We start from the raw sequence: 16,276 nt of genomic DNA on the forward strand, positions 1-16,276 counted from the left end.
CCCTCTGCTGCAAGCATTCTCTTGGGTATGCTCCCCTTTCCCAGATATCTGTCCTATCTCACAGTACAGGAGAGAAAGGAGGAAGAAAAGGGATTAAAATCCTATCCATGGGAGGCTGCTGAGCTTGCAGCGTAGCAGGAGAAGGAGACCGACAGGCTGGAATGTGAGGCACATTGCAAAATGGGACACAGACACTGGCACTGCCTTGAATTCAGATGATATTGGACAGAGCTGACATGCCCCCACAATACATGTCCTAAAACATAGAATCATAAAACACTAAGCTACCAAACTCTTATCTATCCCCGAAGGCCACTCTTTATTCCAATTAATAGCAGCTGATGCCCTGTTTCCACAAGGGACTTCGGTCTGCCTTGGACTGATAAGGGAACAAACCACAGGCATCACGTAATGATGGAGACCATTAATTACCCACACCCTTCTCAGAAAAGCAGGCTTAGCACCTCAATGACAGGCAGAGACAGAAGTCCTTCTTCAGAAACACGCTTTTCCTTCCATGACACATTTCCCTTATTCTCTGTGATATCTTCCTTTGTCACAGCTCCCACTCCTGCCCTGCACCTCCCCACCAGACCACTGCCCCACACTCTTGATTTATAGCACCTTCATTTTGCAGAAGGAAGAAGGACAATGTTTACCTGTTCTCAGGAATTTCAGTGCTTTATCTTCAATTTCTGGGTCCGGTTGTTTAGTCTTATTCAAATACTGGAGTATGAAGATGTTTGGTGCAAACTGAACCATGTTGTGTTCCCCACAGCCAAAGGGCATCTCTAGCAGCTGGTCTAAGTTTTGAAGTGCTGGGCCCATGATGTCCCCTTAAGTTTGAGGTGGAGAGGCAGGAGAAAGGGAGAGCACAGACATTCAGCAGTATGAATCAAAGGGACTGCTGCCTTCTCTAAACTCTGCTGGGATCCTGGAAAAGAGCCAGCCCCTCACTGAATGGAGATGATGACAATTTCTGCTGACCCCTCCTAGATTAGGCCAGCACAGAAAGGGAAGATGTCATGGTTCCGGGAGGAGGAAGGGAATGCGAAGATGAGGGGATCTGAAGAAAGGTGAAGAGAGCTGTCATTCCTGAGTGGATATCAAGGAGGGAAAAGAATTATAGAGGCAAACTAGGTGGAAACCTGCAGGGATGATTTTGCTTCACTCAGGTGGATGGCAGTGACAGAGGAGATACCCGCCACTTGGAGATCACCCAGGATCATTCCTTATGAGAGGAATAAATATTGAAAAAGATCACTTGAGCCACATTTCTGAGGCCGACATCACACCCTTACCATTTATCTCATGAGGAACTGAGTCGATGCATCGTTAAGGCCAAAGCATTGTGCAAACTCTTCCCACTAGGGACCCAAGAGCAGGGAAAGCCTTTCTCACCAATCGCAGAGAAAGTGGCTCGGCCAGATCCCTCCAGCACTTCCACAGGCAGCGTCAGGGAGAAGTCTTTGGAGATGGTGTTATCTGAGGAAGGCAGGACCCAGAAATTTATGCCGTGGAAGAAGTATCACACACGAGTGTAACATCCCAAGGAGACCCAGGTGAGGCTCAGTGTGACGTTGAGTCACAGCAGCTGAGACTTGCAAACAAATGCCTCGATACAGGCAACTTTGCCAGGTAGAAGACAGACATGGACAAACTGTAGTGGTTGTTCTCCCAGGCAGGGATGGTGCCACCAGCGCTTGCTCTCTGACAAATTCCCCCCACCTCTGGGTATTTGCAGTAGCCCTGTCCCTTCCATCCTGCTCTTATGAGCAATAGCAGTCAGGGATTTTTGTCCCATACCTGCGGCACAGAGAAAGGCGTTTTGGGTCTTCTCTTGTAGGACACCTCCTGGCTGCAGATGGAGAAAGAGTAGTTCAGATAGGGAAGGCAGGAAGGGAAGTCACCATGCCTCAGCAGGCCTGTCTGCTTCCAACAAGGGGCTAAACCTCCTCTTAGCATCTTGCTAACTGCCTCTGGGATGACCCACTACCCCCAGGTTTCTCCACCCCGAGGTGTGACTAACCTTCACAAGCAGAGGTTTTATCACCATGTCTCTCTCCCCTTGCAAAGGTGTCACAGCAATCCTGTTATCACACAAATCATGTGAATCTTCTGCCACGCTGCTCACAGTGACGTTCACTTTGCCTGCAGGGAGCACACGGGCAGGTCGCTGAGCGCTTGCAGCAGACAGCTCTGACGAGCATCGGAACCAGACGTGCAGAGGTAGGCAAATTCCACCCCTCCATTCCTCCCTCTGCTCAGCCTCACCCAGCCTGACAGCCGTCATGTTCCACTCAAAGGTTTTTACTTCGTTGGCACAGAGGCAGCTGGTGAACCGGCAGTCCGGACAGGCATCCACCTTTAGTTCTGGGGTCTCTGTGAGAGTGGTGCGCACCTGAGTGCGGTGGGGTGTGCAAGCACGCATTGGCATAATGTTAGTACCAGGCACAGCAGAAAGGAGCAAACACTATGGGTCATGAAGTGCGAGGCTGTGTTTTGTGGCCCAGGTGCCAGTATCTAGGGCTCCTGAGGAGCTCATAGCTTGCCTTTGGGCTCAAGGTTTTGCTCCAACAGAGGTGTGTAACTGGGGGAATACTGACCTGGATACAGTCCTTGAGGTAGTTGAAGACAGTGGCTTTTAGGCTGAAAGTCTCTCCTTGGATCACGGAGTACGGCAGTGACAGATCCACAAAGAAAGGCTGGAAGACCCTAAGAGTGGTCAGAGGCGAGAACCCAAAGCCAGTACCGGCAACACAGAAGGTTCCATTCTGTGATGGTGTCAGGTAGAGCAACTTGGAGAGACACTTGTCCCTCGTCCCTACAGCAGGAAGAGAGAGGAGAACTTGCTCAGAAGCAGTCAGAAGTCTCCAGGGGATCTCTCTGGGTAGGGCGGGTAGAGGCTGTTACCAACCCGACAGAGACCAAATCCCAAATCCAGGTCTCTGGGAAAAGTGTCCGTGGTTTTGGCTTCTTCGTGTTATCAGAGCGAGGTGCAGAATCACCATGGCCAACATGATTTTCTGCGGAAAAGCCAGCAATACCTCAGAAAACAGCACATGTAGCTACAGGTGAAATTAGTTCTTCATTCACAGGTGATCCAACACAAACCGTAAATGCTTTATGACACAGAACAGGAGTGGACAAAGTTGGCTTTTCAGTGAGAATCTGATCTGGTCTGGATCCAGGGGGAGACAGCATGCTCGAATGCAGTCGCACTCTTTCAAATTATCTGTGAAAGTGCTGGTGGAGAGCACGCTACATTTTCTGTGAAGAGCACAAAACACAGGGACAGCCAAGCATAGAGATCTGAGCTTTTATCTGTGATTTATAAACCGGGTCCACTGAGTTGGACACAAGCTCTGTTCCTCTCATACACAAACAAGAAACACAGCAAGATGGAAGTCAGCCGTCTCAGATGCAGGCAGGCCAGAACTGGGAGAGGAGAGCCCCTTCAGTCAAGGAGATGGACGTGTCCATTCCTTACCAACAACATTGACTTTTCCAGAATACATCTTTTTCTCGAAGCCTGGTCGCATACAGGAAACTGGTTTCTTGATTCTAGTATTGGTTAATATTTTCATGCGCAACATCTGGGAAAACAATGAAGAGAGTAAATCAATGATAAATAAAAGGGAACAAGAAATCTTGAAAATATCTCATGATAGCAGGTTTCATAAGGGGGCTGGTGGTAGCTGAAACACCTTAAAATGCTGCTTGTTTATATACATATGCGTAGACTTACAGGCTCAGACTCTGGGCAGTGCATGAGGAATGGAAACCAGCTTCTGGGGAATAGTGGGGCCAATTATTCCTTCTCAAAAAGTAAATTTCAACAAGATCCATCCTTCATATGCCTAACCCTAACAATGAGACAGTCAAACACCATATATCCCATGAAAAACTCCAGAGAAAAAAATTCTGAACTTTAAATCTCTGCACAGTTTTAGAATGGAAAGATCTGACCGGCTGTTCACGCACAACCGTTCTTACACAGGTTAGTACCAGTCCTGGCTTAGAAAACTGATGGACAACTCGGTCACAACTTAGTATGGATTCTGCTTTTGTCTGGGTGAGATTCAGACTCTCAGGGCTTGTGCTTCACAAGGTGGAAACACTGGATGGAATGCACCCTTGTGCATGGACTGAGAAGATGACATCATTGCACTGACAGAACGCATTTGATCCTGTGAGCAATCCTTGCTTTGATTTAATGGTCTGCAAGTCACTGAGAACTCTTCTGCCTTCCTGAAGTGCCAAAACCCTTCATGGAGAGTATGGGCCCTCACCCTTTCTGTGGAGGCTGTATATGCCTGCGGGCTTAGTCCTATGTTACAGGACAGTCCTCTGTTACAGGATCACTAATAGCTGAGAAGCAGTGGGATCTCTAACTAGCATCCAACACAGTCTAGCAGTAAGCATCCAGAATACAGCAGAGTACCGTGCCTTTGCGGGGAATTAGGCTCTGTATTTGAAAGCTAGAGTTCTGTCAGCCTGAGAAGCCCATGCAACTCAGAATCCATTTTGGTTTGTTTTCAGGGTGTTGTTACCCTCTTCTATTTTGAGGTGCTTTTACTTGCATGTAATTCTTTAACCAGCATTCTGTGAGAAGCAGCACTGCTTGGGTTTCAGTTAGCGGACATGTTGTTAATCTTTTTCTGGCTATTGCACTTGTTAGCAGATTAGCTTATTTCATCATTTGTCTTGACAGTCAGCTATAAAGCCAAATTGTGAAGGACTTCTTTTTATTAAAACTGCTTTGAGGAGAAGCAAGAAGCGACTCAGTGAAGCACAGAGTAAAGAAGTTTGCAAATAGTACTATAGCCAAACAGCAATGAGTCAAAATATGGTGAGGAGCTCAGGTCTTACTGGGATATTCTTGCCACCCCCTCTTTGTAGGTATGATGGCCTAAACTAAGTTTATTTTTTTACACTGTCTTTGCATTTTTACACTGTCTTTCTCTAATCAGGTGGTTTGCACTATGCTTACTCATGAGTTTCATCTTTCCCCATAGTCCTCAAATGAGTGTGACTACACTGAAGAACAAGGCAGCACAGATGACTTGTAGCAATGAAAGTCAGGGCAGCTGAGGTTTGCGAAGAGTAAATTCTTGTGGGCATTCAGGATGGCATAGTGACAACCTCTGGCTCAGGAAAAGTTTGGTGCAAGTGTAGAGACTCACCTTAAACAGATTAAAGACATCAGCATCACTTTGGTACCATGGTGCTCCCATCCGAGTCTTTTTGTGGAGACTGGGCTGCTGGGGCAGACAAGGGTACTCCTCAAAGTCTTCCAAGTGATAAGGGAACCCTCGTCCTCCAATTGTAAAGCTGTCATCAAAGACCTTCTCATAGAGCTGCAATGGGAAAACAAAGGTCTTCGTAAGGAACTGGCCAACAAACATGCGTATGGGTCAAATATTTGGATTGTAGCCCTCTATTATACTTCGTAAAGCTTCGCAGTTGAGGAAGTTGGCACTGGCTCAGCTTATACTAAAGGACACAAAGCCCAAGGAGTGGAAAGCAAGTAGCTTTTAGTCTGCAGACTTTCACCTCTGACAGTTCAAGCCTTTTAACTCTAGGGTGCAAGATTAGGATAAAATGCGTGATTCAGTTTGAGCACAAGGCATTGGCACATCTGACTTACTTACATGTTTAATGATTACTACTTTGTATACCTGTTAGCAGATGATGTAAGTGCTCTGCCCTAGAACAGCATTCCTGTGAAATGGAACACCAGACCACACTGTGGGTCCTATCTACAGGTGCAGCAAGTCCCCCTGGATTTGGTGAAACTTTTTGTAACAGGCTGGCCTGCTATAACTTACAACTTCGCATGAGGCATATACATGTGTATTATCTCTGGTATACATTGTGGAATTATGTTAGGATTTTCAGTTCTTGTAGTATTTTTGTTCTAAGTCTTAAATTCATTCCTCTGAAACACAGGACTGCTTTAAGGTAAGTTCCTTCAACCCTTCTAGATTCTCAAAATGCACCTGGATGCCGACAAAACCCTGACCACTTTCACCAGACACTGTGTGCACTGGGTGCTGACCTCTAGCTACTGTTTTGTAAAGAACTGCTCAGGTGCTCAGCCTGATCTGTCATACAGTTATAAGTCAGCAATGTTTGGGGCAGAGGGATGGGAGGACCCTACTGGGGCAAAATTCAGTTTCAAATGTTTAGCCTCACTGCCTGGTGGAAGATGAAACAGCAGAGAGACATGTGGATGTAAGGATGCCCAGGCTGCCAAGGGCGGTGGTGGAGTCACCATCACTGGAGGTGTTCAAGGAACGTGTAGACGTGGTACTGCGGGACATGGTTTAGTGGGCATGGTGGTGTTGGGTTGATGGTTGGACTTGATGATCTTACAGGTCTTTTCCAACCTTAATGATTCTGTGATTCTGTGAAAGCTGCCAAGCACTCTCCCTCCAGGCGGAAAGCACCAGCATCTCTCTGAAGCTGCTCTCCCCGCCTACCCCTGCAGTGCCGTGCAGCGTCCACCACTCCCCAGGCAGAGGCCCACAGTGCAGGGCTGATGCATGAGGAACATGATCACCACATAACTGCTCAGAAGAGGCCGAGGACGGGGAATGCCAGGGCAGCCACCTAACACTGCAGCCACATCCTGGGACAAACTATGGGCTTCCTCCCACCAGCGCAACGGAGACAGAAAGCAGAAGGCAGGCAGACACTAGTGGGTTGGTCACCACAGGCTGCACTCACTGCGTTTGCTGTTAGGGTATTGTTCTCCTTCAGGAGGACACTCTTGTCAACAGCTTGGACAGAGCACAAGGACCCTGGAGCAGCCTTGAGCTCCAGACTGACTTCTGATCCCCGGACTTCCTCCTTGTGTGAGAAGTCCAGTGCCACCTGCAAAAGAAGACAGGGTCAGGGGGCTTAGCATTGGAGAGTGGGACCCTGTGACTCTTAGATGTCTGGGCAGCAGAGGGAAAGACAGAGAATAAGGTAGGGAAGGGGGCTGAGATGCTGAGCCAGGCTCTCCTGGAAACCCATTGGGAAGGTTACAGGGGCTGCGATGCGCACCGCCCAGCCAGAATTCACCTACCACCACACATCCACCACCCTCTGATCCAGAGCTACCACAGGGAGGTAAGCAGGCAGGCTTCTCTTCTGTGTTAGGGAGAACATGGAGGACAGTGTGTTCCCAAGTCAGTCATGGGGAATGGGGGGAGAAAACAGAGTTCAAGGGGGCCTGGTTTACTCCTTGTGAAAGGCTTGCCGGTCGGTGTTGAGGAGGGCAAGACTAGGAATTCAGGGAAGAAGGAGGTTACCTGTTTTGTTTCCCAAACAAAAATACTGGGCACCTGTTTTGGTGTGTATCCAGCTTACACCACTTGGCTGAGGATAAAACAGGACCAGGAACCACAGCAGGCCAGAGCACATCAATGATGCTATCGCACTCCTTGTGTTTCTACTCACCTTGTGTCTAAAGCACTTTTCTACTTGAAACTCTTCCACATCAGCCACCACCTCTCCATCCAAGAAGACTGCATACACTAGAAGCTTGATGTCAGGCAGGAAGTCATTGCCAACAGTCAGAGTCAATGAGAAGGAGCCCTGCAGATCTGCACAAGATAGCAGCAAGGAAGAGAGGGAAAGCACTCAATTGCGTCAGCTCGTTGGGGTAGGACACGCAATAAGAATTGAACGAGGGAATTTAGTAATTCCTACCTGCAGATAAGAACATCCCACACAGACACTGTCACAGATTAACAATAAACCCAGGATACTGGCCACTTCTTTGGCTCAAGTTTGGCAAAAATATTCCTCTTCCCTATTCCACCTTAGATAAACAGGCAAGCTACACAAATTTTATATCTTCTCCAAAGGCACAAGCTAGCAGCAAAGTCATAAGGTTGGATATTAGATCGATTAGACAAGGCAGGAGAAGGACAATCGACTAGAAGGACACCGAACCAACATGAGAGGAGATTGTGTTGGTTTAATGAGGTGGACTACCACTAAGAACTCAGTTCAGTAGCTCCCACTTGTGGATAAGAATAACACCTGCAGAGATTGTCACTGGAGACAGGTCACAGTTTTCTGGTGTATGTTATGAGGCACGGCACTTCATGCATTTCTACTCACTCTCATGCTGTATAATTGGCACCTGCTTCTCTCCACTGAAAAGGATCTTGCCTTTTGCTATCACCTGAAGAGCAAAGAGAAGAGCCATTCAAGGGCCTGAATTCTGACAGCATGAGTGGGAAAAGAACAAAAGAAGAGAGAAGGAAGTCTGACAAATGTTGTCACAGAAGCTCCGCTGGCAGGACATGACCTAAAGAGCTCTGCAGCAGAGATGGTGATAGCATAGTTGAGAAGGGACTTGAGAGGTGTTGGTTAGGCAATGAGAAGACGTGGCCACTTGCAAAGCCAGAGGTACGTCTGGAGCTAGGAGCAGCTGCTCTTAAGCCCCAGTGAACTCTGATCTTCACATTACTAGGATATAGTACTTTTTGACCGTACGAATGAGCCCAATTCAGTAACCAAGATACTCGTAACCTCTCAGCTAGGCTGTAGTCACACTCTTGCTTTGGATGCACTTTTTTGAAAGTGGACTTCATCAAAACGTGATTATGTACCTCTGGAGTGCATCAAGGCCCTGTGCAATTTCAAGCCTTTTCCTGTAAATATACAGCCCAGAGGAGGTCAGCTGCCCCGGAGGTTGCCACTTAGTTCACAGACGGATTGCCCCAGACACAGATGGAAGTGTGGGGCATACCTGCTGGGCAGAAACCAGGCTAGCCTTCCACTGCCACCCATATGAACATAACAGAAAGTAGGGTGAATGGCAGGCATCTATCACCCAAGCTTAGGTCAAGGCACTCCTAACAAAGCAAAGCAGCTGGGGGTTTAGGAGCAGGTCCAGGAACTGGAAAACAGGAGGTTTGAGCAGAACAGAACTCACATACTGACTTATACTGGCCTGGGAGTAGCTTACCCTTTCCCGTCAGCATCTATGTGCTGTGAGAAAAGGGTAAAATGCCAGCAAGCATAATCTTGCCCTGAGATTCAGCTGTCTTCTGTGCTCACCAAGTAGTAGAAATCAATGTGGTCTGCTTCAGAGCTGAGTTTATTCCAGTCAAGGATATAATCCACTTGCACTTCCTGCTCTTGATCACAGGGCATCACATCATTCCATCATTCCTGGCCTTGATCTCAAGGAAGCTGTTGCTCTCAGAGTAGAAAGGTTTCAGCCAGTGGAAGCTATCCTCGACTCCTGCGTGATTGTCATTTCCAAGGTTGTAGGTACCCTTCAGAGCACAAAAACATGAGCTGGCAATCAGTATCAAGTGATACAAGGGAGCTTGTACACCTGCTGAAAACACTAAGTTATTACCTGAGCTGATGGCAGACCTCGCATCTGTATGCTTAAAATATTCTTTTGTTTAAATGTCATTTTAAAGTGTCTTATGAGACTTTCTCTTAGGAAGTTTTAGACTCGAGTCTCAGGGAAAAACACCTGGAACAATAGTTCCAGTCTCTGCGAACTGGATGGCAGTAGGAGATCGTACTGCTTGGGCATGAATCCCACATCAGCTGCAGGAATGCAGGTAGTGGGAAGATGGGTGTACTGCCAGGCTGGTAACAATGAGCTCCAGGTGTAGGATCAGAAGTTGTGAGGTGAAGAAGCCAAGTGCTTCAAGGTCTGGTATTGAAAGGGAGGTCAAGAGCAGCTACCTGCCAAGCTGAGCCTGGACAAGCTACGTACTGCTGCAGGGCAAGGGCAGCCCCTGGAAGTGGAGCTCAACGGAGACGGGTGTCAACTGCCGGTTTTGCTGAGCCACCTCCAACACATCCCGGAGTGGAGAAAAGGGAGATTTCCTCCAAGGAAGTATTCAGATTAACAGATGTTTTTAGTGGAGTCAAAGGAAGGTGAGGGGGGGGGGGGGGATACAAAAGATTAGGATCATGCTCCAGCTCAGGACAGCAGAGCACCTTTGGTGACTGTTTGGCTGAACTTTTGCAGCACAACCTCCATCTTCCCTGAGGAGATGGCACTGGAGAGTAATTAAAGACGCTTCTACAGATACAGTCAAATGAGATCAGATTTCTTCCTCAGATTTCTTCCACTTTCTTTCCCTTTCCTCAGTCTACCTTCACTTTATCCTCCTTTTTCTGCGGCTGATGCTCACCTTCAGAGAAACCAGCGCGCTGTTCCAGCTGGTGGTATCCAGTGAGAAGTGGACTTCCCCATTCTCATCTGTGAGGAATGACAGGTGTGTCTCCTCATCGTTGATGTCAACTGTTAGGTAGACCGTTTCATTTCTGAGGGGAGACTCATCACTGTGGCAGAACATCTGCAGAGAAGGGGAGGAAGTTAATACCCTGTTGTGCCACACTCTGAGGCACTGACAGTGCTTAATATTAATGGTTTCTATCATTGGGCTTCCTCAGCCCTTCTAGCTTTCAGGTTGGAAGGATCCAAACAAAAGTGTGATAAATACACAAAACCAACAATGTGCAGCTGTTCAGGACTAGAAATAAATGGTAGTGCAGACAAGTGAGACACCTATACTGGGGGAAAAAAAGGTGATTTCCTCAGATCCTGAGCTTTTTCTTGGACAATGCTGCAGGATCCTTGACAATCAGAAACAGTCTTGTCTCCAGCAACTTGACTCTTGCTGTTCCTTGCCCTCCTGAAGGGTTAGCACTGGCCCAGGTGAAAGAGTTTCTAGCTCCAATGGGACTGCAGTCCTAGCATCACCCAGGGGACTTGAGTCAGAAATGACTGCCACTAAACTGATATACAAGGCTTTAGTGATTTCTGCCAAGTTACCATGAGCATTTAATCCAAAGGGAATGTTAGTTCCCTGCCAACGCCACCCCCATCCCATATGCCTTTTATTGCACAGACTAGTTTTCAGGAGCTCCTGGGGAAGCCTCCAGAGACTGCAGCTGGTCCCAGAATTCCTGTCCAGGGAATATAATATGTTAGGGGGAGGAGAAGAAATAGCTTCTACAGGAGGCTTCACTCATAGTTCCTGGGTACCAGCAGAGCAGCACTTATTTTCCTGGAGATTGTTGCTTTCTGCCTACAGAAGATTAGACCTATGATGTATTCTCATCAGAGAGGGGATCCATGGGTGTTACCTTCCCTGTGTATGGTAGTCCACATTTGTAGAATGAATGGAGGTTGATAAACTCTATAGACTTCATTCTTGTCGCAATAGGAATTTCAGCCATTTCCATAGTCTTTGTTCCTGGGTGGAGAGATAAGAAATCTGTTAAACTCTAGCAGTGCTCTTAGGGAAGCAGAAGACAAGAAGATGCTTCAACAGTAGCTACAACATCTACAACCTCTAAATTTAGGAGAGAAAAATATATTTTTCTAGGATATGATTCCCTCAATGTTTCTGGGCCCTTTGTTTCGTGACATGATGCATCGTACCCTGCAAGTACTTATTTCTCTTTATTGATGATAAAGAGAAGCTGGGTGACTGTTTAGTTAGACAGCTACACTGTAGATGCCTAAAAGTGGCCTGAAGAACCCCACCCACAGTGTGACAGTTTGAACAATGGACACCTCCAGTTGCCAGAGCTAGGTGCACGTTAACACTGATACTGACAACCTACCTCCTTACAGTCAATATTGTGTCAGACTGAAAGGGAGTGGAATGACATTCCTCACAGCAAGAGTGTGTATAAGCAGCCATGCCTCAGGCTTAGGAAAAGAGAGGACGAGAGACTGTGGGACTACCTGCCAGGATGGTTCACTACAATTAGCAAGGACTGTAAGGGCTTGATGCAGACTTCTCCATAGCTCGCCAGGGCTTTGCAACTGGCTGAGGAAAACCTTGGTGTCCAGGCAATCACTAAAAATTGTATACGTGCTAGTGGAGGTGAAGGGTGGGGAAGCTTAGGAAATCTGATGATAATAGATGGAAGAGGTACTAGAATAGAGACCATGATCATGCCAGAAGACTTGGGAACCCTCAAGTTACTTTTTCAAAAGGAAATTAACTGCTGCAGAAAGGTCAAAACCAAAGATGTTGCCTGCAAGGAAGAGAACGCTTCACATATTCTCCAGTACCTGTTCCATCTTCCACCATTTCTCCTATCACAATTATGTAGCTGTCCATTTCATTTAATTCCAGAGTCTTTGCCTTCACTGTAAAAGTAGTGCAGCCATTCTTGTTTGTCTGCAGAAAGAGAGATGTGAACAGAGAGAAAGAGCATGGTGTGGAGGAAGATGAACTGTTCCATAGATGCTGGGCAATCCTGTATTTCCAAATACTTGTGGAACAGATGGAAGCTCAAAAACCTGTAACTGCAGAAACCCATCATGGATACCTTAGCCAGAGAAGAAAATCAACATGCTTGGATTAAACAGTCACCAAAAAAGTGGCAGAAAGTGGCTTCAGGCAAGTCACATGAGGGTTAATTATGTCACAGGCAAACTCGGGAGACTAGATTAAGCCCAGATCCTGCAGCTGAAAGAGCATGAGTGTCTTCACCTGAGCTAAAGCTAACCTCCTCCCTGAAACTGTATGGCCCTGATGAATAAAGCCTGACAGTGTGGCTTTCCAGTCATGACCATCTCTGTGACGTGGCCATGTGCACATCAGAGGTGCATCAAGGCAGGTTAAGGGGACAGACATACATTTCCAGCAGGTTATACTTTCCACTCTCCTATTTGTTCACCTACCCAGCTGTTTTGCTTCCTCATCTCAGTAGAACTCGATAAATTGCCTTCCAAGAACTGGGGTAATGTGATAAAAGTAATATATATTTCTCCTTGAGTGGGCTTCCCATAAGTGTACCTGTGTCAACGGGGAGAAACATTCACGTGAAGACTGGCTGCTTCAGCAGAAGTATTGATCCAGGCCACCCCCCACCCACATTGGGGGGAAGTGGAGCCTGGAAGAGTTTTGCACTTGTTTGCTCAGGAACTTCAGCTCGTCCCTTAAGATCTGTTTGCATCCCTCTCCACCCACTATACCCACCATCCTTAGTGTCTTTCAGCCTCACAGTAAATGACCAGGTATGAGAAGGAGCCCGTTCCAGAGAGTGGTCTGGCTCCCCCAACTACAGGGTAATCAAGAACATCACACTGGAAGGCCACTTCTTGGCTATGGGCAATCTGGAGGTGATTGTGGAGCCACAGGCCAGAGATCACAACGGTATCATGTACTCACTTGCCACAGACCTTCACCTGAAATTCCTCATCCACTGTAGTGATAAACAGAGGGTGCTCAATCTTTATTTCAAATTTTTTCAGCATTGCTTGGAAGTGAGGAAGACATGAAGGGAGAAAAAAAAGCAATACTGAGTATGACTGACTGTAAGTTCTGTTGTAGCTGCAGTCCAGACCGGGGCGGGGGGGGGGGGGGGGGGGGGGGGGGGAAGACAGTACTGTCCCCAGTGATTCATCGCTATGTTGCAATAGGTGTTACTCCCTTCAGCCACACCACCCTCTATTTGCTGCTACAATTGCATGCAGGACTGCTTTGCACTCCAGCTCAGTCAAGCATAAACATTTTAAACAGCACAGGGTTTTGTCCTTACCTACATCGCTGCAACTGGATGAGACTAAGGCATGATGCCATTGCTGTTATGACAGCTGGCTGGAGTGGGCAGTAAATTTAGCTTAGAAGAGGGTGACAATGAGTGACAATGAGCAGCAGAAAGTGCTCATCACAGGGCCCAGCCGCAGCTAGAACAAGACGTCAGACCTCGTACCCTATGCAGCTGCAGAACCTCCAGCCCAGCATGAGATGTGCACACAGACCCATCTGTCCCTGTCCCCAGTCCGCTGTTCTCCCAGGGCAAAAGGTCTGATGAACGTCGCCACATCGTCCTGCTCTCTTCTCCAGCTACCCACACTGCTTTTCCCTCACCTCTGTTGTCCACGTCTCACCATATTCATCAACACTGAAGGTTTTTTGAGCCATGTCTTGTTGCACTGAGATGGTATACTCCCCAAGGGGTGCTTCAGAGGCCAGGGGGAAGGACAGATCCGCAATGCCATGTCTTGACTTTACATTCAGCCACTCAGCAATACGGTTATATTCAGGATCCTTTTTGGGAAAGGACATGCAGAGCCACCAAGTCATACTTGGAGCATGGGTACCTGGTGGGCCCAGCCATACTCAGGCACAAGAAGGCACCATGAGGGCTTACCCTTGCCCCTGTAGAGAGGATGCCAGATCACCAGGCAAGATTCCTTCTCCTCCCTCCAGTATCTTTTTACTGAACTTTTGAATTGCAAAGGCTGCCAAGAACAGTAAAGCCACTGGGAAGTGGTAACACCATAACACCGTGGGAAAGAGAAGCAGCTGTGCTGCATCTACTGAGCACTTGGCCTTGTGCTTTGTGCTCTGTGCAGACAAGGTGTTGGGCAAAGGTTCATTACCACCCCGCCTCTAGCTCAGCTATGTGGCACCTCACAGAGATGCCGGTTTGAATGAAGAACCCAGGCTGACCAGGTAGAAAAGACCAGCTGAACCTGAACCATAACCGTAACCTTAGGAGATTACATTTTTGGCATAACTCTGTCCAGGAGTGAAAGGGGACAGTAGAAGAGACTGACATCTACCTTTGTTCAGTTCTTTGTCACTTACCTGCAGCCATATCTGGGAATACTGTAAAAACAAGAAAAACACAAGCTCAGTTTTGTACAGAGCAAAACAGCACCCATGTGAACCAGTATTAATAACACTGACTGACCTGGGCCCCTGACCAGAGAGTTCTGCCCCATCCAGACCCCACACTAGGTCTCCTCCCTCTGTGCTATCTTACAGTGCAGTCTTTCTCCAAGGGACCAGTGGATGAGTGGTTTCCCTTCAAAGATCATTTGTTCTCATGGTTTAACAGGCATAAAGGGAGATGTCTCTTTCATGAGCCTCTCAATGTGCCTCATGCGGGAGGCTCCTCCTTCTAGAAAAGCAGAACATGGTACTCACCTCATTTTTAATGACCTTAAGGTCTTCGTCGAGGTTCAGAATTCGAAATTTCACTGGAGATATAACAAAAAGGATAGTAAAGCATTCTGGCTGCACCATGTCCTTGTATAAATCTGCTTCTGCCTTTCTGTGCCCCAGTATTCATGTCTCTCTGCTTACTTCAGAGGTATTCAGGTCTTTCCCCAAACAGCCCTCCCCAGCATCTCCCATCCCAGAGGACTTTGTCTGGAAGGTTTACATGCAGCTGCAGGCTGAAGAAACTCACTGCCTTTACCGGGAAAGATTACAATGATGTGTTAAACAGTGGGTTGGTCTGTCTGCAGTTTGTTCATATTGTGAAGGCTGTGGAGTAACTCTCTGTATTTCTACAGCTTAGAACTGTCACTCTAGGATTTACTCAGATGTAATCAATGGTTTTCCAAAAACAAGAGATTGTCCAGTGTCTTGGAGAGTCCTGACTTTCCTTTTAGGTCTCACTAGAGTTACTTCACCAAAACAACACCGAGGAGCAGCAGGCTGGACATTTGGTGCAGCGCAGCCCGGAGGGGAACATCCTGACTCATACTGTTCCTGGAAACGTCTGATAATAGAGCTCTGCTCTCTTCCATCTCCAAAAAGCTTAGCTTGCTGCCCTTGGTGAAATCTTCCCCCCAAGACGTGGCTGCTACCTTGACTCTTCCCTCCCCATTTCCATATGCCATCTTCTTGCCTTACCTGTTTCTCCAGGTTTGTATAAGCCCTTGTCTGTCTCTACCAGAATTACATTCTTCTGGGGCTTCACCAGAACCTTCTTGCGACCCTCAAAGAGCACATTGTCCCCGCTGTGGATCAGGACATGCAGGAAAACCACCTACTCTGGCTGTCAGGTTAAAAAAAAATAAACTGCCTGAGACTACAAGTAGCTTGAAGGAGAAACAGAGGCACCTGCCTGAACAAAATCTCCAACTTCCCTCTCCTCCCTTCCCCTCCTTTGATCCAGCTCTCTTCTTTCCCTGGTCATAGTCTTCTCTGTGCTCCCCAGCTTCCTCATTTTCTTCTCTCTGCCTTTCTCCTTCTCATGTTTGCCCCTTTCCACATTTCTTTCTCCCCTTTACTATCTTTCCCACCCTGCATCTCCAACATTAACATGGCTCAGACACAGGAGAGGCCAAAGCCCTCTAGTTTGTAAAAGGAGAGGCAGCCAAGAGAGATGTCTTACATGTGACGTGGAATCATCTCTTTCCCTGGGAATGAACTCTGGCACCTAGGTTGATTGATACAAGGAAATGGAAAACAAATTCGTCAGAGACTTTGCATCTTATCCCAGATGTGAGACATCATCTCACTGTTAAAAAAATCCC

General features: G+C 47.4%; 1 protein-coding gene across 1 annotated transcript in view; it reads right to left on the reverse strand.

Moving 5' to 3' along the window:
* Window positions 1-16,276, reverse strand: part of LOC104257245 (alpha-2-macroglobulin-like protein 1) — a 37,837-nt gene that overhangs the window by 19,556 nt on the left and 2,005 nt on the right. The window contains 25 exon segments of the mRNA XM_059816732.1: window positions 660-836; window positions 1,402-1,485; window positions 1,807-1,858; window positions 2,030-2,151; window positions 2,275-2,401; window positions 2,607-2,766; window positions 2,768-2,824; window positions 2,918-3,026; window positions 3,491-3,596; window positions 5,187-5,360; window positions 6,733-6,879; window positions 7,450-7,595; window positions 8,119-8,182; window positions 9,064-9,168; window positions 9,171-9,284; window positions 10,167-10,331; window positions 11,125-11,234; window positions 12,065-12,173; window positions 12,680-12,794; window positions 13,170-13,257; window positions 13,892-14,051; window positions 14,595-14,615; window positions 14,937-14,989; window positions 15,651-15,795; window positions 16,135-16,179. Of these exon segments, the coding sequence (XP_059672715.1) occupies window positions 660-836; window positions 1,402-1,485; window positions 1,807-1,858; window positions 2,030-2,151; window positions 2,275-2,401; window positions 2,607-2,766; window positions 2,768-2,824; window positions 2,918-3,026; window positions 3,491-3,596; window positions 5,187-5,360; window positions 6,733-6,879; window positions 7,450-7,595; window positions 8,119-8,182; window positions 9,064-9,168; window positions 9,171-9,284; window positions 10,167-10,331; window positions 11,125-11,234; window positions 12,065-12,173; window positions 12,680-12,794; window positions 13,170-13,257; window positions 13,892-14,051; window positions 14,595-14,615; window positions 14,937-14,989; window positions 15,651-15,795; window positions 16,135-16,179 (2,755 nt within the window).

Source organism: Gavia stellata, chromosome 4 (genome assembly GCF_030936135.1).
Source record: "Gavia stellata isolate bGavSte3 chromosome 4, bGavSte3.hap2, whole genome shotgun sequence".
NCBI lineage: Eukaryota > Metazoa > Chordata > Aves > Gaviiformes > Gaviidae > Gavia > Gavia stellata.